The sequence below is a fragment of the Molothrus aeneus genome, chromosome 3, assembly GCF_037042795.1.
Source record: "Molothrus aeneus isolate 106 chromosome 3, BPBGC_Maene_1.0, whole genome shotgun sequence".
Classification (NCBI taxonomy): domain Eukaryota; kingdom Metazoa; phylum Chordata; class Aves; order Passeriformes; family Icteridae; genus Molothrus; species Molothrus aeneus.
In genome coordinates, this window is record NC_089648.1 from 16,094,067 (window position 1) to 16,110,401 (window position 16,335).

The 16,335-nt window shown below is 38.2% G+C and overlaps 1 protein-coding gene across 2 annotated transcripts in view; it reads right to left on the reverse strand.

The window, feature by feature from the left end:
* Positions 1-1,257: 1,257 nt before the first annotated feature.
* AFTPH (aftiphilin) overlaps positions 1,258-16,335 on the reverse strand; it is a 42,371-nt gene continuing 27,293 nt past the window's right edge. Inside the window, exons 7-10 of one of the 2 annotated variants that reach the window (XM_066546345.1) lie at positions 13,910-13,970; positions 12,184-12,267; positions 8,154-8,277; positions 1,258-2,473 (exon numbers count right to left, since the gene is read on the reverse strand). In XM_066546345.1, coding sequence (XP_066402442.1) covers positions 2,329-2,473; positions 8,154-8,277; positions 12,184-12,267; positions 13,910-13,970 — 414 coding nt within the window. In that variant the 3' untranslated portion in view covers positions 1,258-2,328. The remainder of the gene's footprint in view (positions 2,474-8,153; positions 8,278-12,183; positions 12,268-13,909; positions 13,971-16,335) is intronic. The other variant, XM_066546346.1, reaches the window with a different exon arrangement.

Below are 16,335 nucleotides of genomic sequence, written 5' to 3' on the forward strand. Positions count from 1 at the left end.
CTCGCTGCCAGACAAGGATCATGAGTCAGCTCCTAAACATATTCTCCTTGGAACAATAGCTATAGCTCTGTGCTGCAGCTATCCCACTGCTCCAGCTCCCAGGGACATGCCACAGTCACGGAAACAAAGGCACCAATTTTAACCTAGGGCAGCCCGAGACCAGAACTGAAGGATACAAAAAGCATGCACTAAAGAATACTGTGCTAAACCTGGGAGATTAGCAAAGCTCATTTTGACATGTAATGGGCATGAAGTCAGTGCTGCAATGAAAATCTGCAGAAACAGCAAACAGAAGTGGGTTTGGGGCTACATGGTAAAGCAGATGGCTTTTGCTTAAACCTTTTCTGCTACATCAGGGTGCAGTTTGATACCACATCATTGTATACTGCAGTACTAATTAGAGGGCAAAGGAGACAATTTAGCCTTTACAAATTAACTTTACCATAACCACAGGAGCAGAATCTCCTGCACTCACAAAGATGGAACGCCAGCACTGGTCTCTCAAGGAGAGTAAAAAGCTTCCTTTTGCAAGGACAACCTTTCAGCTTACCCAGCTGATGACATCAAACTCAGGCTTTTCTGACCCAAGTGCTGTCAGACAATAAAGAATTCAAATGACAGATAAAAAAAAACACACTAGAGATTTCTCCGAACAAGATGTTAGGTGATGAACTGGTGGTGACTACTGAGCACTTAAAGAGTTGTGCACATAATAAAGACATGGAAGAGTTTATGTCCATGCACTATCAAGAAACAGCAGCACCTGAACATGCCTTACCTGCAGCAGTAGAGACCCTGAGTGCTCCAAGCCTTACCTCCACTGAGAGCCTCTGATGAGATGTTTACAGAGCTACAGTGCAAGCTAACGTGAGAGGAGAAATCTGTGACTGCTGTGTTTCTGGTTTTCTCTAGCTAAGAAATCAGCAAACCCAGTTGTCCTTTCTCACCTCACCATAGCTGGTGCTTCTTACGGCTGAATCTTGTCAATTACTTTGAAGAAGTCTCTAACCCTAAATATCATGAGCCACATTGCCCTACAAGCCAGAAGGGAAATTGGAGACAGAAGTAAAAGACTGACTCCCAACACGATAAAGAGATAGGAGAATTGAAGGAAAATCTGCAGGACCCTGCCAGGTGTGGTTTGTGGGACTGAGCAGCAGAAATCAGAAGGTCCTACAGCATATCAATTTTACCACTAACAGAAAAGTGAGCAATGCACACATTCTGTAAAAAAAGACAGCAAGCTGTATACATATGTATCTTTTAAATTATTTTATTTTGTGTAAGCTAAAAGGAAATTTACACACTTAAATCTCAAAAGACCTTGGGCATGCATATTGACCTTTTTAGAGGTTCTTTGACATAGCTCTCTTTTTTCCATAGGAATTTCCCCAGACATTTACAACCCATAGTTTTTTACTGTATATACAGCCTAAAACCATAGCAATCTATGATTATGTCATTTTACACTGTGCAAAATCAAACAGGAATAGTGGTACAATAGAACATAAAAATTTTTAACAGGTAAATTTCATTGTAAGACATTCATATTGTTTTGGTCCTTCATTTCCAAATCAAACTGATTAAGAGCAGACAACCTTCTAATGACCAAAAAAAAAAATAAATCAAGTGTTTAGACAGTAATCCATAACTGGAACAAGAAATTACTGACAGCATACCTTTCAAAAGGCTATATAGTGACAGAGCCATACTACTGAAGTTCAAGAACATAAAAACTGATCAGCCAACCAATCAAACAGGGGGAGGGGATGGGGGAAAAGAAAAGGAAGAACACATCTTAAGCTTGTTAAAACACAAAAGAAATTACTGGGTTTTAAAGAAACGATAACTGAAAAACCCACAAAAGGGACAATATTACCTTTTGATTTTTTTTCCAGCAAGAAATATTTTAATATATGCAGGAAAGAATAAGTTGCTCAATACAATCTGAAAGTCTTAAGGGGCAACTTCACAGATCGTGAAGATTGAAGTTTTCATTATGTGTTTATAGGTTTTTTTTTAAACTTTTAGAAGTTTTTTAAGAAGGACACCACCAGTGTATTTCACAAAGACATAAATGTATACAGCCCAGCACAACAAAAAGAATAGATCTTCAAAAAGATTTACCCCCAATTATTTACATTTTTCTCTAATATAAATTTAGGACTCCAGTATGTAAATAAATATACATTACTATGTATACCTTTCTAGTGCTGCTTACCAACAAATCATCTGAACTTGATATTTTTTTAATTAAAGCAAGATTGCTTTTTACGACCCGCAGAGGGAAGAAAAAAAATCAATAGAAAACGTCCAATTCACATCACTTTAGTCTACCTTTTCTTGGCAGCTTGTTGAAGGTGTTAATGTGGCTGGGAACATCAACACCTTGGCATGCATGAAAGTTAAGTCAGGAAGGCTAGAAATCACCTTGGCAGCCTCTTCACTAAGGTGTTCTTCCTTTTTAGGCTTCCTGTTGGGAAGAAGAGAACAAAGTGCATTAATCCAGTACCTAATATCCCTGGGATCACTGAAACAATCACTGATTGAAGCAATGTTCTGTCAGCTTGTCTCCCACTGACAGGCACTTCTGCAAGCTACTTGAAGGTAGTCTAATGTTATAATACCTACCTGCCTACCAATCGTGTGTTAACAGAGAGAGTCAGCAAAATGTTCCTGTGTATATTGTTGCAATAAGGAAAAAATGTCCTATTCAAATAATAATTTTTACAGATATTTTTTTTAGCAGCTTCAAGAGTCAAGGGACTCAGCTGAAGAGATAACCATGCCCATATTCTAGAGATAAAACAGTTGGAGCATTAGTTCTAAACTACCTAAATTTGGTACAATTCTTTAAAAATACAATGGAAAAGATCTTAAAAGGACATTAAGAAACGTCTAAGTTACTTCTCAGTAATTTTAAAATAAAAAAAGCACTTATGCTGTGTTTTCAACATGACTGTTCTCACACTGCCCATCATGCCACTCTACACTGTGATTCCAAAACCATTTTTCCCCTCAGGATTCAGCAGCAGCAGAAGGTGCCTCACAAATAAGTGTATCTACTTGCTTTGAAGTACAGGAGTATGAGCAGCCATGATGCATACAGCAGTTTGGGAATCACTAGGGTTTACTTTGCCTTTTGCATTATTCACAAGAATTACTGAGCACAAATGAATAAAGAAGTCTGAATCCCATGTCACTTGGTTCTCACTATTATGCAAAAAATTCACACTTCCCAAGTAAAATGAAGCCTGGCTCAGACTGCTATAGACCCCCCTCCTTTGCCCAAACATCCATACTTTACACATATCTGGCTTATCTTTGAAGAACACTGCCTACCACTAGAAATACTCAGTTTTCCATCAAACATTATTCCAGTTTCAAAAAGGCACCTGCTAAATCCTGTAATGATGTAAGAAATTGCAACTGCATAAGCTCCCTCACCTTTGTGGGAAAAAAAGCTGAGACAAAATGCTTGAACCAAAGAAACTGCTTTCCCTAGGGCACTTCAGAAATCTCCTTTCTGTATCTGGTCTTATTTATAAGCTTTAAACCAATCCCATGAGAGGGCAATGTCCACTCCAATCATGAAGCAGCATGTACTTTTTGTCAGCCCCCACGAGGATTGTTTCCTCAGCTGAGCAGAGACCAGTGGAAAGCAAGAGGCCACATGTTTGCTTCCACAAAGCTCAGAATTCCTTAGCTAGAAGAAAAAAAGAGCTGGAGTCAAATGCATCCTTGACATCTGATGATTGTGGTGACCATCACCACTGATCATAGTGCTGACACTGAACTATCACTTCTGTTTGCCACTGAAATCCCCACTCGATGAAAGTTCTCCAGATGAGGCAGCCTAAACACTAAATCTGACTTACCTTCACAGAACAGCAATATTTTTTTTTCTCTGCTACAGTGGAATTTCACGAGCTACTGACTAGGCAGATTACCAAATTCTGGAGGATAAACAAAGCTGTATGCTGGTTTTACTGAAGGAAGAAGCAGAGAGCCAATATGTGCCTCCTCTAACAACTTCACAGTCAGCTCTGTTTGCACTCAAAGGACTATCTCTGAGCTGTTGAAATGTGGTTCCCACCCACCCTGTGTTATCAGTATCTGGTGCCATTATTAATAATCACTTACCACAAGCCCCTTAAAGGTACCAACTCCTGATGATCAAGGACTTAGAGCTAACAAAGGAGTGTTTGGCAGAGGAAGCCAAGGGAAGAGGGCTGCATTGGAGATGTTCCTGTAATTGTTCATCAGGCTAGATGAAGCTCACACACTCCTTGCTATTTATATTCCTCTTCCTCCTCTGCTCAACTGCAGCATGCAAAGAAATGGCACTGCTGGGTCCCAGAGGCAGCGCTGCCTTTCACTCCACGGTCACATGCAGCACCTTTGTCACAGGACAGTGCCATCACTCCTGCTTTGCAGAACAGCACACCAGTGAGGGGTCAATCCCACCCAGTTACCCACTGCTCCCCTTCTGGCTGGAATATTCCCCTTTGCAATACTTTATCTACTCCAATGCAATGTAAATAGTATTTCTAAAGCAGGAGAAGCTAATGCACTAACACAGCAACCACTGCTTAACTGTGACCAAGACAGAACTATAGATACAATCACTAGGTAATGAGACTCAAACCCTTTTCTGAAATCATCTCAATGCAGAAAGGGATGAGATGGCCAAAATTCTCCATTCCTCAGTGGAGAGAGGCAGGTTCCTCTGCAATAAAACAAAACTGGACACTACGAGTACTCTTTCTGGGTAACAACCACCACTTCTGGTAGCAAATATCACCAGGACAACCCTAAAGAGTTCCTCATTAACTCTAATTTTAAAAGACAAAGTAGCATCATCACTGCAGACAGGTTTTACCTTTTAAAGGTGGCAAACTGCCCACTAACTGTGATGTCCATTAATAGAGGCAAGAGAAGTGACTGCGCATTAACTTCAGGCACCACTTTTGCTGAAGATTTCCCATTGCCAAGAGATTCTTTTGCTGAGCCCTGATCAGTGGAGAGGAGTCTTGCAGAGCTTTTCCTGCTCAAGCACTCCTCATTTCTAGGTGCCATGGCTTAAAGAACAGACACCTGAGTGAGTGGACTGTCAGTGGCAGCTGTCCTATTTCTATCTGCTTTGGAATCAGAACTTTTGATTACAAAACCATGAAAGGACCCATCCCTGGATCAAAACAAAGTCTCTGCCTCATTGAGGTTTCAAAATAATCCTCTACAGCACACTTTGCCCCTATCCATCTCTTTTCTTACACTAGGTTAGATACCCTCCCAAGAAGGACAGGAAGGATATACCCCTACCCAAGCATTTGTACCAGCCCCTCTGTCTGTAGGCACTAAATTTCCTTTTCAAAGGCATGTTAACACTAAGCCACAAGAAATGAACCAGACTTACAGGCAGGAAAGTTGCTGGAAGAAAATCAGGCAAGAAAGAGGGAATGCTTTGTCCATCCATCACTTGCATGTCACTGTTCTGTTTTGCATTCCAACCCCTTCCTGCAGCATTCAAGTCTTTCAGGGCTTCAGTCACCTCTCATGTTTGCAAAGAGTTTTTAGGATAGCACCAGCAAGGCCAGGCTTTATCAGCAACAATGATTAGAGAAATGCACTTTAAAAACACTCTGTAATTAAGAGTTAGCCTGCTCCATCCAACACCATCCCCAAGGAGTATTTCCAGTTTAAATGAAGGTTTTGGCCATTTCTTGGAAAGGTATCAGTGCTCTGCTTTCCTTCAAAAAGACAGCAGATAAACTTTTGATCTCTGCCAATTCTATGGAACTAGGCAAGGCTGGAGACTCTGCGGAATGCTGCTCTGGATCCCTGACCTTCAACACTTATTGCTGCTGTCAAAGTTTCAGGCTCAAGCTGAGGACCAAGTTTCCCTCCTCTCCCAATACTTTCCTGCTGAGAAACAGACTTTCTGGTTCAAGAGATGGCTTTGCAACAAAAGACAAGGCTACTTTAGACAAAGACAACTCTTCACACGGCATCCCACAGCTGAACAGTGGTGTTTTCACTCTAAACTTTACCCTAAAGATCCTGAGTTCAGCCAACAAACATGGGATAGCCTCAGCACTACTGAAGTTGCCATCAAAGTGATCCTAAATCCACTGATTTTGTCTTCCTCAGTCAGTTATCACTGATGTCTAATAGTTAACATTTCCAGGCTGGTGCATGAAGCTCATTGTCATTGACCTGGCTGTACCCAGCCACTCCTATTTTAAAGGCTCCAGTTCATTACAAAAGAATTTATAAAACTGAAAAGAAAAACAAATTTATTACAAAAAGCTAACATTGTACCACACTAGTTGGCATACTACTGAGCCTATACCTTCTTATTTTTCAGAAGGCTTCTGGCCTGAAAAAACAGACTGCTTTTCTTTTGGGGAGCATGAAATCAAGAAGAAAAAGCACATGAATTTTTTTTGTTTAACTCAGAGTTGATAAGAACATACAAAATGTATTAAACCATGAAAACAGCAAATCCTTGTGTGTGTCTGAACTTAGCCCCCAAGTCTGAGGTCCCAGCCTGGTACAATGCTACATCACAGATCTAGAACCAGTTCCTGCTGGTAAGCAATGCTCTCCAGAACAGGGGAAGAGCTCTGACATCTGGATAAAGAGCTTTAAGAGCACAGGTAAGAGCTTTCAAGTGCATTGTGGAAGCACTCAGGAAAAAAACAAACTCCTCATATCAAAAAAAACAGTACAGAAAAATGAGGGTCAACACTTATTTAAGCAAAGTTCCTTTGTAAACAAAAAGCTAAGACATCTTAAAGCAAGGTACAAATCTAAGAGTGCAGATATAACAAAGATACATTTAGAGTTTGCATGTCCTGCTGTGGTTACTTTTAAATTAAGCTTAGAATATAATACAAAAGTATTTCAACTGTAACTATGTTTTCTAATTCCTGAAAGCCAAACTTCCACTACAGTATCTCCAGGAAGAGCATGTGCACTCCATGGATAGAAAAAGAAGCAATCCAGAAGACCCAAAAATCAGCATCGAAGTGGGGAGTTCCCTCTACTGGTTCTCCCTTGAAATTTCATGGCTTGTTGATTTCATGCTCACTTTCAAAATTATCACTGCAGGAAAACTGGGAAGATAGTTTTCTTAGTAAAAGAGCATATTTGACAAGAACTCTTGAAAATTACAAATCAGTCATTTTAAGCAAGCCAGCTCCACCCCACCATTACTGTGCCTCCTCCTAAGGGCTGTTGCATGAAAACACATCTACTTTAAGAGTGCTGAATAAACCCTAAGGCTCACTTGGGAGTGAAGATATGTTATCATGCACTTGTTGCATGTTGAGGCACACATTTCCAAAAAACCAATGTTTTACTTGGTAAAGATTCCTCAGCATTTCTTTTGAAGGGCACAAACATTAATTATATGTTAAGACAGTCTAGGATCCTACTGCTAAGACACACATAAATAAATAAACCCAAAGAATACAAGCTTATAAATGGAGAGATGATTCTGGACCAAATCAAAGCCCAGACTTCAAGCAAGCCATTTCATGTCTAAAGCCTTTCTACAGATGCTGCCTATAAAAAAAAGCACAAAACTACTTTATGTGTGCTCCATTGAGGCAGAAGTGACATCCTAAACCAACTACACATTCAATTCTTAACATGCAACAGCAAAATTAAACTGATGTTTGCTCACTGAAGTTTTGACAGGTGTTAGGAATATTTGTGAAGGGACAAATATAGTCATAATTATTAGTCTGTTATCATTTTACTTGTGCAACATTCTGTATTTATAAATTACACAGAGACAAAGGAGAGTCTCCTGCCTCAGCCCTAGGTCACTGAGCTGATTCAGTTTACCCTGCCACTCTCAGCTCTGATGTTCAGAAAGTTGCTTCCTACAGTTCAGTCATTGGCTCTACCTTTTCAGCATAAGTCCTGGTGATCTTTTTCCTTCAGCTCATAAACTCTTACCCATCTCATTTTAGACTTCTGAGATAATTTGAAATAAGAACTACAGTACAACGAACTTCAGATTTAAAATCTAAAGCCTTTTGATCATTCAAGAACTTCTGCCCTAAAACTGCACACAAATTCACACCTCACATTTCACACCACCCTTAGAAACAGAAGAATAATGTGCAATGAAGAGCATTTACCTTGTGGACGTGCTTGCCTTCTCCACTGTGGACATGAGCCTTGCAAAAGCATCAGTCACTCTGCTGCTTGCATTGGAAGTTTCCAGTTTTGAGGTTGTCAATTCATACAACTCAGGATCCACACCTTATAGTATAAAACAATAATCAGTGATGGTTGGAGGCAAGTAAAGTCATAATTAGTCACAGACCAACTTGCTAGAAACTGCTTTCTGTAAACATCTGAATCATTTATAATTTGAAGATACATAAAAAGAACATGACAGAACATGTTTGTGTTTCTGAAGCATCATCCTCTCTCCCCATCATTTTTCAGCAGCTTTTTTAGCTGTAGTAGAAAACACGTGCCTTGGATCAAGTCTGGCATACAAGGTCTCAGTCTGTGAGTAAAAAAAAACACAGTCTGATTGACTTTTCAGAGTGAAACCTCTATAAAAATGTCAGCTGTGTCAAAAATGGATTGTTTCAATTATTTCAACTCAACTGCCTGTATTAAAAGAACACTGCATGTTAACAGGGACCAACTCTTCACCTAGAGATTACAAACAACACTGGCATGCAATAGAGTTCATTTAGTATCTGGCTTTTCACTAGGGGTTGTGTTAAAATTTTAAGTGAGGAAAAGAAGCTTTTATGAAACAGAAGTGGAATGGCATTAAAAAAAAGTTACATACTAATATGCACAGAACCACCAAAACTTTTAGTCTATGCTCCCTTTTCAACTTTCAAGTATTCATAAGTATTTCTAATGGCATTAAGAATCTGAATGTTTCAGCCTTGAATTTCTAGCTTCAGTTATCTGAGGTCAGATGCTGAATTTTGACATCACTTTTGCTGAAAATGGATTTCAAATTTTAGCAGCAGAGGTCATTCTGAAAACACTGCAAACAATGGAAAGCTATATGCAAAAAATACATATGTATGAGCTAAATTTATCTGTTTAGTATCAAGCATCACATCTCAGTAGGAAGCAGCTCTAGGATTTTTAAATATTACATACTGTTTCTTAAAAAAACTTCTAGGAATTAGAATTACCAAAATAAATCAAGAGGAAAGAGTGTTACAGCAAGTTTTGTTACATTTGAAATTGCTGATACTTCCCTAGCTACAGTTTCAGATATTTTATGCTTCACAGGTTTCATGAAGCGTACATATGTGCCATTCACAAGGTGTTTTCAAAGACAGCACAGAATTTTTGTTCATAAGCACTGTGTTTATTCAGAGAAACCTCTGAGCTAAACAGGTGTCACACTTGTGCCTGTTGATGTGGACAACACAAAAGCATTTCCTACTGCAGAACAAACACTGCAAATACTGGGACCTGGTGCTCCCATGCAGCTCCCCGATACAAAACCAGCATTTACTAATGTTTGCTGATGATTGTATCCAGTTTACTTCTCAGGATCAAGATGCTTTTAGAAGTATTCCTGAAACACCAAAAGATTACCAGAAATAAATGCCAGTGCCTATTGTCCTGCCTTTACCAGCAGTAACTGCAGCACTGTGTGTGCTAAGAGACGATGTTAATCATCCCCAAACCTGCTTTGCATGAGCTCTCTACAAGCAGTGTCTTGACCATTTATCCTTTTGGGACACAGTAATTCTTCTTTTATTGTGAGGAAACTTGGCTGACCAAAATGTGAAATAAAGAAAATCATCTGGTTAAGTTGCAGGACGTGGAAGATTTGTTCCACATAGTATGAGTTGATTAGAAATTAATCAGCTGTCCTTTTAACATACATGTTTTTTTAAGTCTGGATTTTCGCAATTGATTTGATGCAGTTCCATGCAAAATATCAAAATATGTGCTGTCCTGAGACCGGTATACCAAGACTTCTAGAAATGTCAGATGTTTACAGAACATAGAAATAGGAAAAAGCCTGAATATTCCATAAAATATCCACTTTCAATCAGGGAGAGGAAGCCTTGAAGAAATACACTTTGACTTGCAGAAGCCTGCGAGATCCCATTAAGGTACAAATTGGAAAGCTAATTGAAGGAAGGAGCCCTTTGACATGCAACTCTGCAACAAACATTAAATGCAACCTTGTAAGTTACATCATTTAGATATTCCCATTTACAGTCCTGTCTTGGGATGTCACTGCTCAATTTACTGCTCTTTAGGCACCTCTTACTCAGCTGCATTTATATTAAACTATTAACATGAAAAATAAAACAATACACTAAATCTGTGGGAAAATACGAGAAATGAGTAACTCCCTATTCATAACTTGGAATGAAAATTTTTATTAAAAAGTTATTTTGAGTACTGATGAAATCAGACTGAGAAGAATTCCATGTCAATCTATAGCAAGTAAAACTAAATCTCCAAAGAAAGAATAAACTTCTACTGAAAAAAGTATCTTCCTAAAGCAAAAAAAAAAAAATCTAGCAATTTGTCTTTCAATTATTTTATGTATTTTTTAAGAGTTGCATATTCTCCATTTTATTCAGATGATGAGAGAGTATTTAAGGAAACCACTGCAAAACCTTAATGAGATATTGAAGGAAAGTTAGCCAACCAAACCCCACACAAAGCTCCTAAACACACACACAAACACACGAGCTGCAAGCCATGAAACAAATGACTTTCCCAGAAACAAGTCAGTAAGAAAAAAAACCCAAAGCCAAACCAAAAGAAATGAAGGGAATAAAAAAAAAAAGGCACTATAGGGCATACCATAGAAGGTGATACCTGTAACTTGATGAAACAACAACATAAAAAATAAAATGCAATAAAAGACTAACAGAGTATTCCTCCAGTAACACCTTCCAGTGTGCACTCCTTCTGCACAAGCAATAATGCATGTACCCAACTACACAAGCAATAATAGGTGCAATGGGCACTGGTGACTTGTGTCAATGGACTTGGCACACACAAAAGAATCTGTAGGACTCAAGCACCTTGCCTTTGCTAGCTGTCACTTCCATGACAAATCTGCCCTCTTTCATCTGATAATGGTATTTCTCAAGGGTGGAATAAAAAGTCATTTAGATTGCCATGCCATAAAATTGCTTTCAGTGATTAGATTTTAAAACTAAAAAAGTGTGTTTCTAAAAAGAAAAAATACCATAATAATTATAATAATTTGTTTGAAATATGGGAGGACCCCAAACATCTTATGAATGGGTTCTAAAAATTAAAATCACTAAGAGGAAAAATATCTTTCCTGTGAAGAAATTGATTATCATGGCTTCAGGCATTGTATTGAAGGAGTACTTGCATTATCAATTTAACCTATGCACTGGAACAAATCCCCAAAGTGTTCCCTGAAATTCCTGCAGGAATTTATTCAAAGTGTAGGTTTTCACAAGCTAGTGCAAAATACTCAGAGCATGTAAAAACCACGTGAAAAATGAATTAAATTACTTTCACACGTTATTCATGGAGAGAGTGGTGTTTTCATCTCCTTTTTAAGGGAGTAAGTTGCAGTTAAAATGCTTTGGGTCCAAAATTAACATTCATGAACTTCTAATACCCCACAAACATGCAACTATCCTTCTTTTCTATTACAAAGGCTGTTAAAACACCTTTTTGACTGTATTATTGGTAGTAGCCCATGACCTCCTGAGCTGTCATGTATCAAGGTTGATAAATTTATATTCACACATGGCTTCCAAACATCGTCATAATCCTGTAATTTAGAGGCACTCAGAGAAGAGAGCAAGCCTCATCTTTTAGGAATTGCCACATCAACACCATTTTTCAAATTTCCTTAAGTGCTTAGAAGAGTTAACTTCTGGAATTTCTCATTTGAAACAAGTGTTTTAACATCTTATTTGCAAGAGCATAAAAGCCATTCATTCCTTCAGCAGGTGACAAATACAGAGCTGACAGTACCTTTTAAATACTTGTACTCGATACAAAACATCAGAAAACAGAACACAGATTAAAGGAAAAACGCAGTAGAGAGACATTTTAGAGAAATGCAATGTAAAACTTCTCCTTGTTTGTAGGAAAGTCAAGTGATGTGCTCATGCTTTTAGTAAGTCGTTATATTCGTAATAGTTGTGGTTTGAACACTCTGCTGACCTGGGATTGTGGTGGTGCTGCTAGAGCTACTGTCATCCACGGGCCCAAAGAAATCAAGGTTCAGAAGAGTGGAACCTCCACTAGCTTGAAATTCAGTGACCGTGTTGGTAGGCAGCCATATAGAAGGTAAGCCAAGGGAGGGGTTTATGTGTAAAAAGGGGTAAGACACACACTTGAACATGCAAGTTATAATTAGTACTCAGTACGCAATTTAAAAATCGACATGAAAACAATGCTTACAGTATTAGTTTGTACCTTCTAAAATGTTAACAACTTAATTCAATGCACATTTCCTCATGTACAATGCAGCAAGGAAATCAACACTAGTAACTTTAAAATAGAATATTTATTTCAATCTAAAAATGAAAGAGAACCAGCACGACCCAAAGAGAGAGATGTGACCAGTTAAAGGGAAACAATATATAAGTCAATTGACAGTTAAAATATAATGGGCTTTTTCTCCCCTCACTGAAATTGAAAGCCATTCTTTCATCAGGAAAACTTAGCAGATCCTCAAATAGCAAAGAACAAAAAGAAAAAAAAATTCAAAATTTTATTTAGCGGCTTTAAGCTATTAATTATCATTATCTTAAAGCAGTGTGACCACTGGGTAACAAAGGCCGCTCTTATATCCAGTTCCTCACTGGCAAATTATACTGTTCCCCTTTAGCACTAAAACAGAAATCAAACCAGGATACATTTTAAAGTTGTTTGTTAAAAGAAAGCATGATGATTGACTGAAGTAGTAAGACACCAGACAACAGCAAAAGGGTCCATCCAGGCTTTCCTTCAGCACCATGATATTGCTATCCAAACTCTTACACACCACACATTCTGCAACAACACAGTGTGGCAACACCAGTGCAGTAAGAGATGCACTTTATCTGAGCCTGCCTTTGAACTTGTGTGTAATCAATCAGTTGCTGTCAGAAGGCTCCTTGTAAAGGAGTTTCTTAATAGGTTTCTATTCTGTCAGTAAAACAAGTTTCTAGAACTTGTTTTATTTCCTTTGCATGCACTTACATTTCTGACACTAGAGGCAGAGGCACAACTCACTTTGCTATTAAAATAGACACAGGTGAAGGGTTTTTTAGGTGATAACTATATACATTTACAGCTATTAATAAGTTTGTAGCTACCTCTTTAATATAATAGCTATAATCAGCTCTTTAGTGTAAGCAAAAGTGATAATGAATGAAGTCACATTTTTGAAATATAAAATTATCTTTAAATCTGAAAACTTTCAGCTCAGGAAGTGTATATTTTACAAACAGTTTGTGGTTAAAATATTGTGCTTTGAAGTAGCCACTTTACAGAAGTTTGTCATTCAGAGGATGTCTAAAGAGATAGCTGACTGGTGAAAAATACTTTTAGGAAGTAAAACTCATCAACCTAAAATGCTCATTTGTTCAGAGTTTCATTATAATCTGCAGTTATATGTAATGAAGTGTTAATATTGCCACTGTGTCACTAGCATATGGCAGGAATTTAAATAATACTTAACTTGTATTTTTCAAGCTATGTAATACTTCACATAGGGGAACTGTAAATCAGAAAGAAAGCCTGAATTTCCAAAGTTAGGAGTAAGAAATAAGTATTATATATATTTTTATATATGTGTGTGTGTATATATCTTAAAAAAATAATCAGCAGATAGATGTTTGTCTGAACTTTGTAGCTTTCTTATCTCTAGCTCTGGTGCTAGAGGCTCTACGGAGAGACGTACCATCTAAAGGGTTAGTAAGGCCACTGCTACTCCAGTCAAACTGGACAGGTGGTAGAGATTCCTAGAGTTGAAAAGTCAGAAATCAGATTTTACAGTCAGTTCAGGTTACAACAATGCAAAGCAGTTCAAACAACAGATTCTTTAGCATCTAAACACTAAAAAAGACAACTAAATGATTAAGCCCCAACTTTTGGGAGGTGTGTCTTTTCATAATATGCACTAGAGATTCAAAGTAGATTTCTTCTACCACAGGAAGTCCATCAAATTCTGATCAACACAGATTAGGTAACTTCTAACTCAAACAGGATTTGCAAATTAACTGAAACATGAATTGAATAACAAACCTTAAGGCATCATTGAAAATTAAACTATTACTTTCATGGAAGATAAGGCACTTAGCATAAATAGTTATGTATACACAATTACAGGGCAAATTCAGAACAGTGAAAGCTGTCTGTGCATCCATTCTTTGTCTTGATCATATATATTATTTATCATCAAACAACCAATCATTCTTTTGGTTTGTTTTGCTCTTAAGAAACACAATCTCCACACATGAGGGACAAAGTATCAACACCCTCTCCACTCCACCCCCTTTAAAAATTAAAGTCTTGTGAGTTATTATCCTTTCACAGTTGATTCATCCCCATCTATATACAAACCATTGGCAGCAATGCTTGAACAAGAGGAGTATGGAAACACTGACTCCTCCTGGGAGTCCATCCTTGCCTTTTGATTCCCTCTTGTTAAGCCTTTTGGACACAAGCAAGCAGCAGGGGCCATGCTCTACAGGGGCAGTGTGAGTTGCAAGCACTGTCTTCCTGTACTCCCAGGACACAAACTGATGGGACAGTAGCAGAAATGTCTGGAAGAAGCTGAACCTTTCTACTTCTGTGCATTACACTCTGCTCTCTCCCCAGTGAAGTCAACTGTCATGAGGCACTGGGAAAGGATGTGCCCTCAACTTCTAAAGAAACAATCACAGTATGGAAGAAAAACAATGGATTTTCTCAGCAATATTCTTTAAAACACATCAGTACTTGTTAAGCTTCCAGTGGCTGAGCCATACCTTCTCTTTGCTTTTGTAGAAAATCAGCCTTCATTTTTAATTTTAAAGATTCCAACCATCTGACACTGAAGAAAAATGCAATTCACTAATCAAGACTGTAGCAACCTGAGGTAGCTTTGTAGCACAATTAAGCTCACTGCAAATTTCCTCAGTGCTAGATGTTTGCAGGAAGCAAAACAAAGGGAGCTGGAGACTTCTGTATTTATTTATAGGAAAGATCTTTCTAAGCAAGACATTTACTTTCTAATGTCTTAAAAATACTTTCAGTACTGAGCACAGCTTGAACAGTATTCTCTCCATGGAGGTTAATAAACTGATTCTTCACTTTTAACTTTGCCTTGGGAATGGTATTACTGAAATGATTTGCATGTAGATATAATGGCAGCAGTGTGGAAGCTCCACCGGATGAAGTAATGATCACCATTATCAGTAGCTTGTTTAAACTTTGTCACATGTAAAATATATTAACATTAAAAGGAGTTTGTAGGAAAAGAGAAGGGTAGTGAGTATAACAATTTAGCAGCTTTCTGCCCTGAGCAAAATGAACTCAAATTGAAATAAAGTGGCTTCCTACCAACTCTTACTGAGGAAAACACCCAGTAGATTTTGTGTCAAAGGCCTGAGTTAGGACTAATGACTGACAGAGCTGCATGGAAAAAGTGGCAGCAATGGTTTGCCAAGTCTTTGCCTTTAATGATGGCCTGACTCTCAGATTTGACAAGGAAAGGACACAGGATGTGACGAATTCTTCCTAAAATGGGAAAAAACGAGTCTGACTCCAAATCAATAAGAATACACCAAATATATTAGTCTGCTCTGTGGGATGAGGCCACCCTGCTGACTTCAAGTACTTTGCAAAAGAGAGGGTAAGTAAAGCAGCCCTCACCTATACAGATGCTGGCAAGTACCAGTCTATACACTAGCAAACCAAGTGAAAGGAAAAGGCAGAGGAAAAAGCAAAATTAAACTGAAAGTTTCCTGTTTCTTGCTACCTCAGCCCTAAGAAACACCTGAACACAGGCACTGAAACCTCAGCCAGTGGGAACATACCCAGCAAATGGGAATATAATGTTCAGCCTTTCTGAAACTGTGAGGTTGTTAGGTTACTGCAATTATTATTTTAGTAACACGCTTTAAGGAAAAGTGCCTAATCTATGAGAATATTGAGAAATGGAGCACATTGCTTTCACTCCTCAAGGCCTCCATCTTAGATTACAGGACACAGTACAGAAATGAAAAAGTATACTCAGCTGTCAGAATACTACTCTGAATGTTAAGGAAGTAAGAAAGAGGAAATTAAAATGCCTGCCTGTTTTACTGCATCATATTTCACTTTGATGCAAGTGAGAGATGTTTT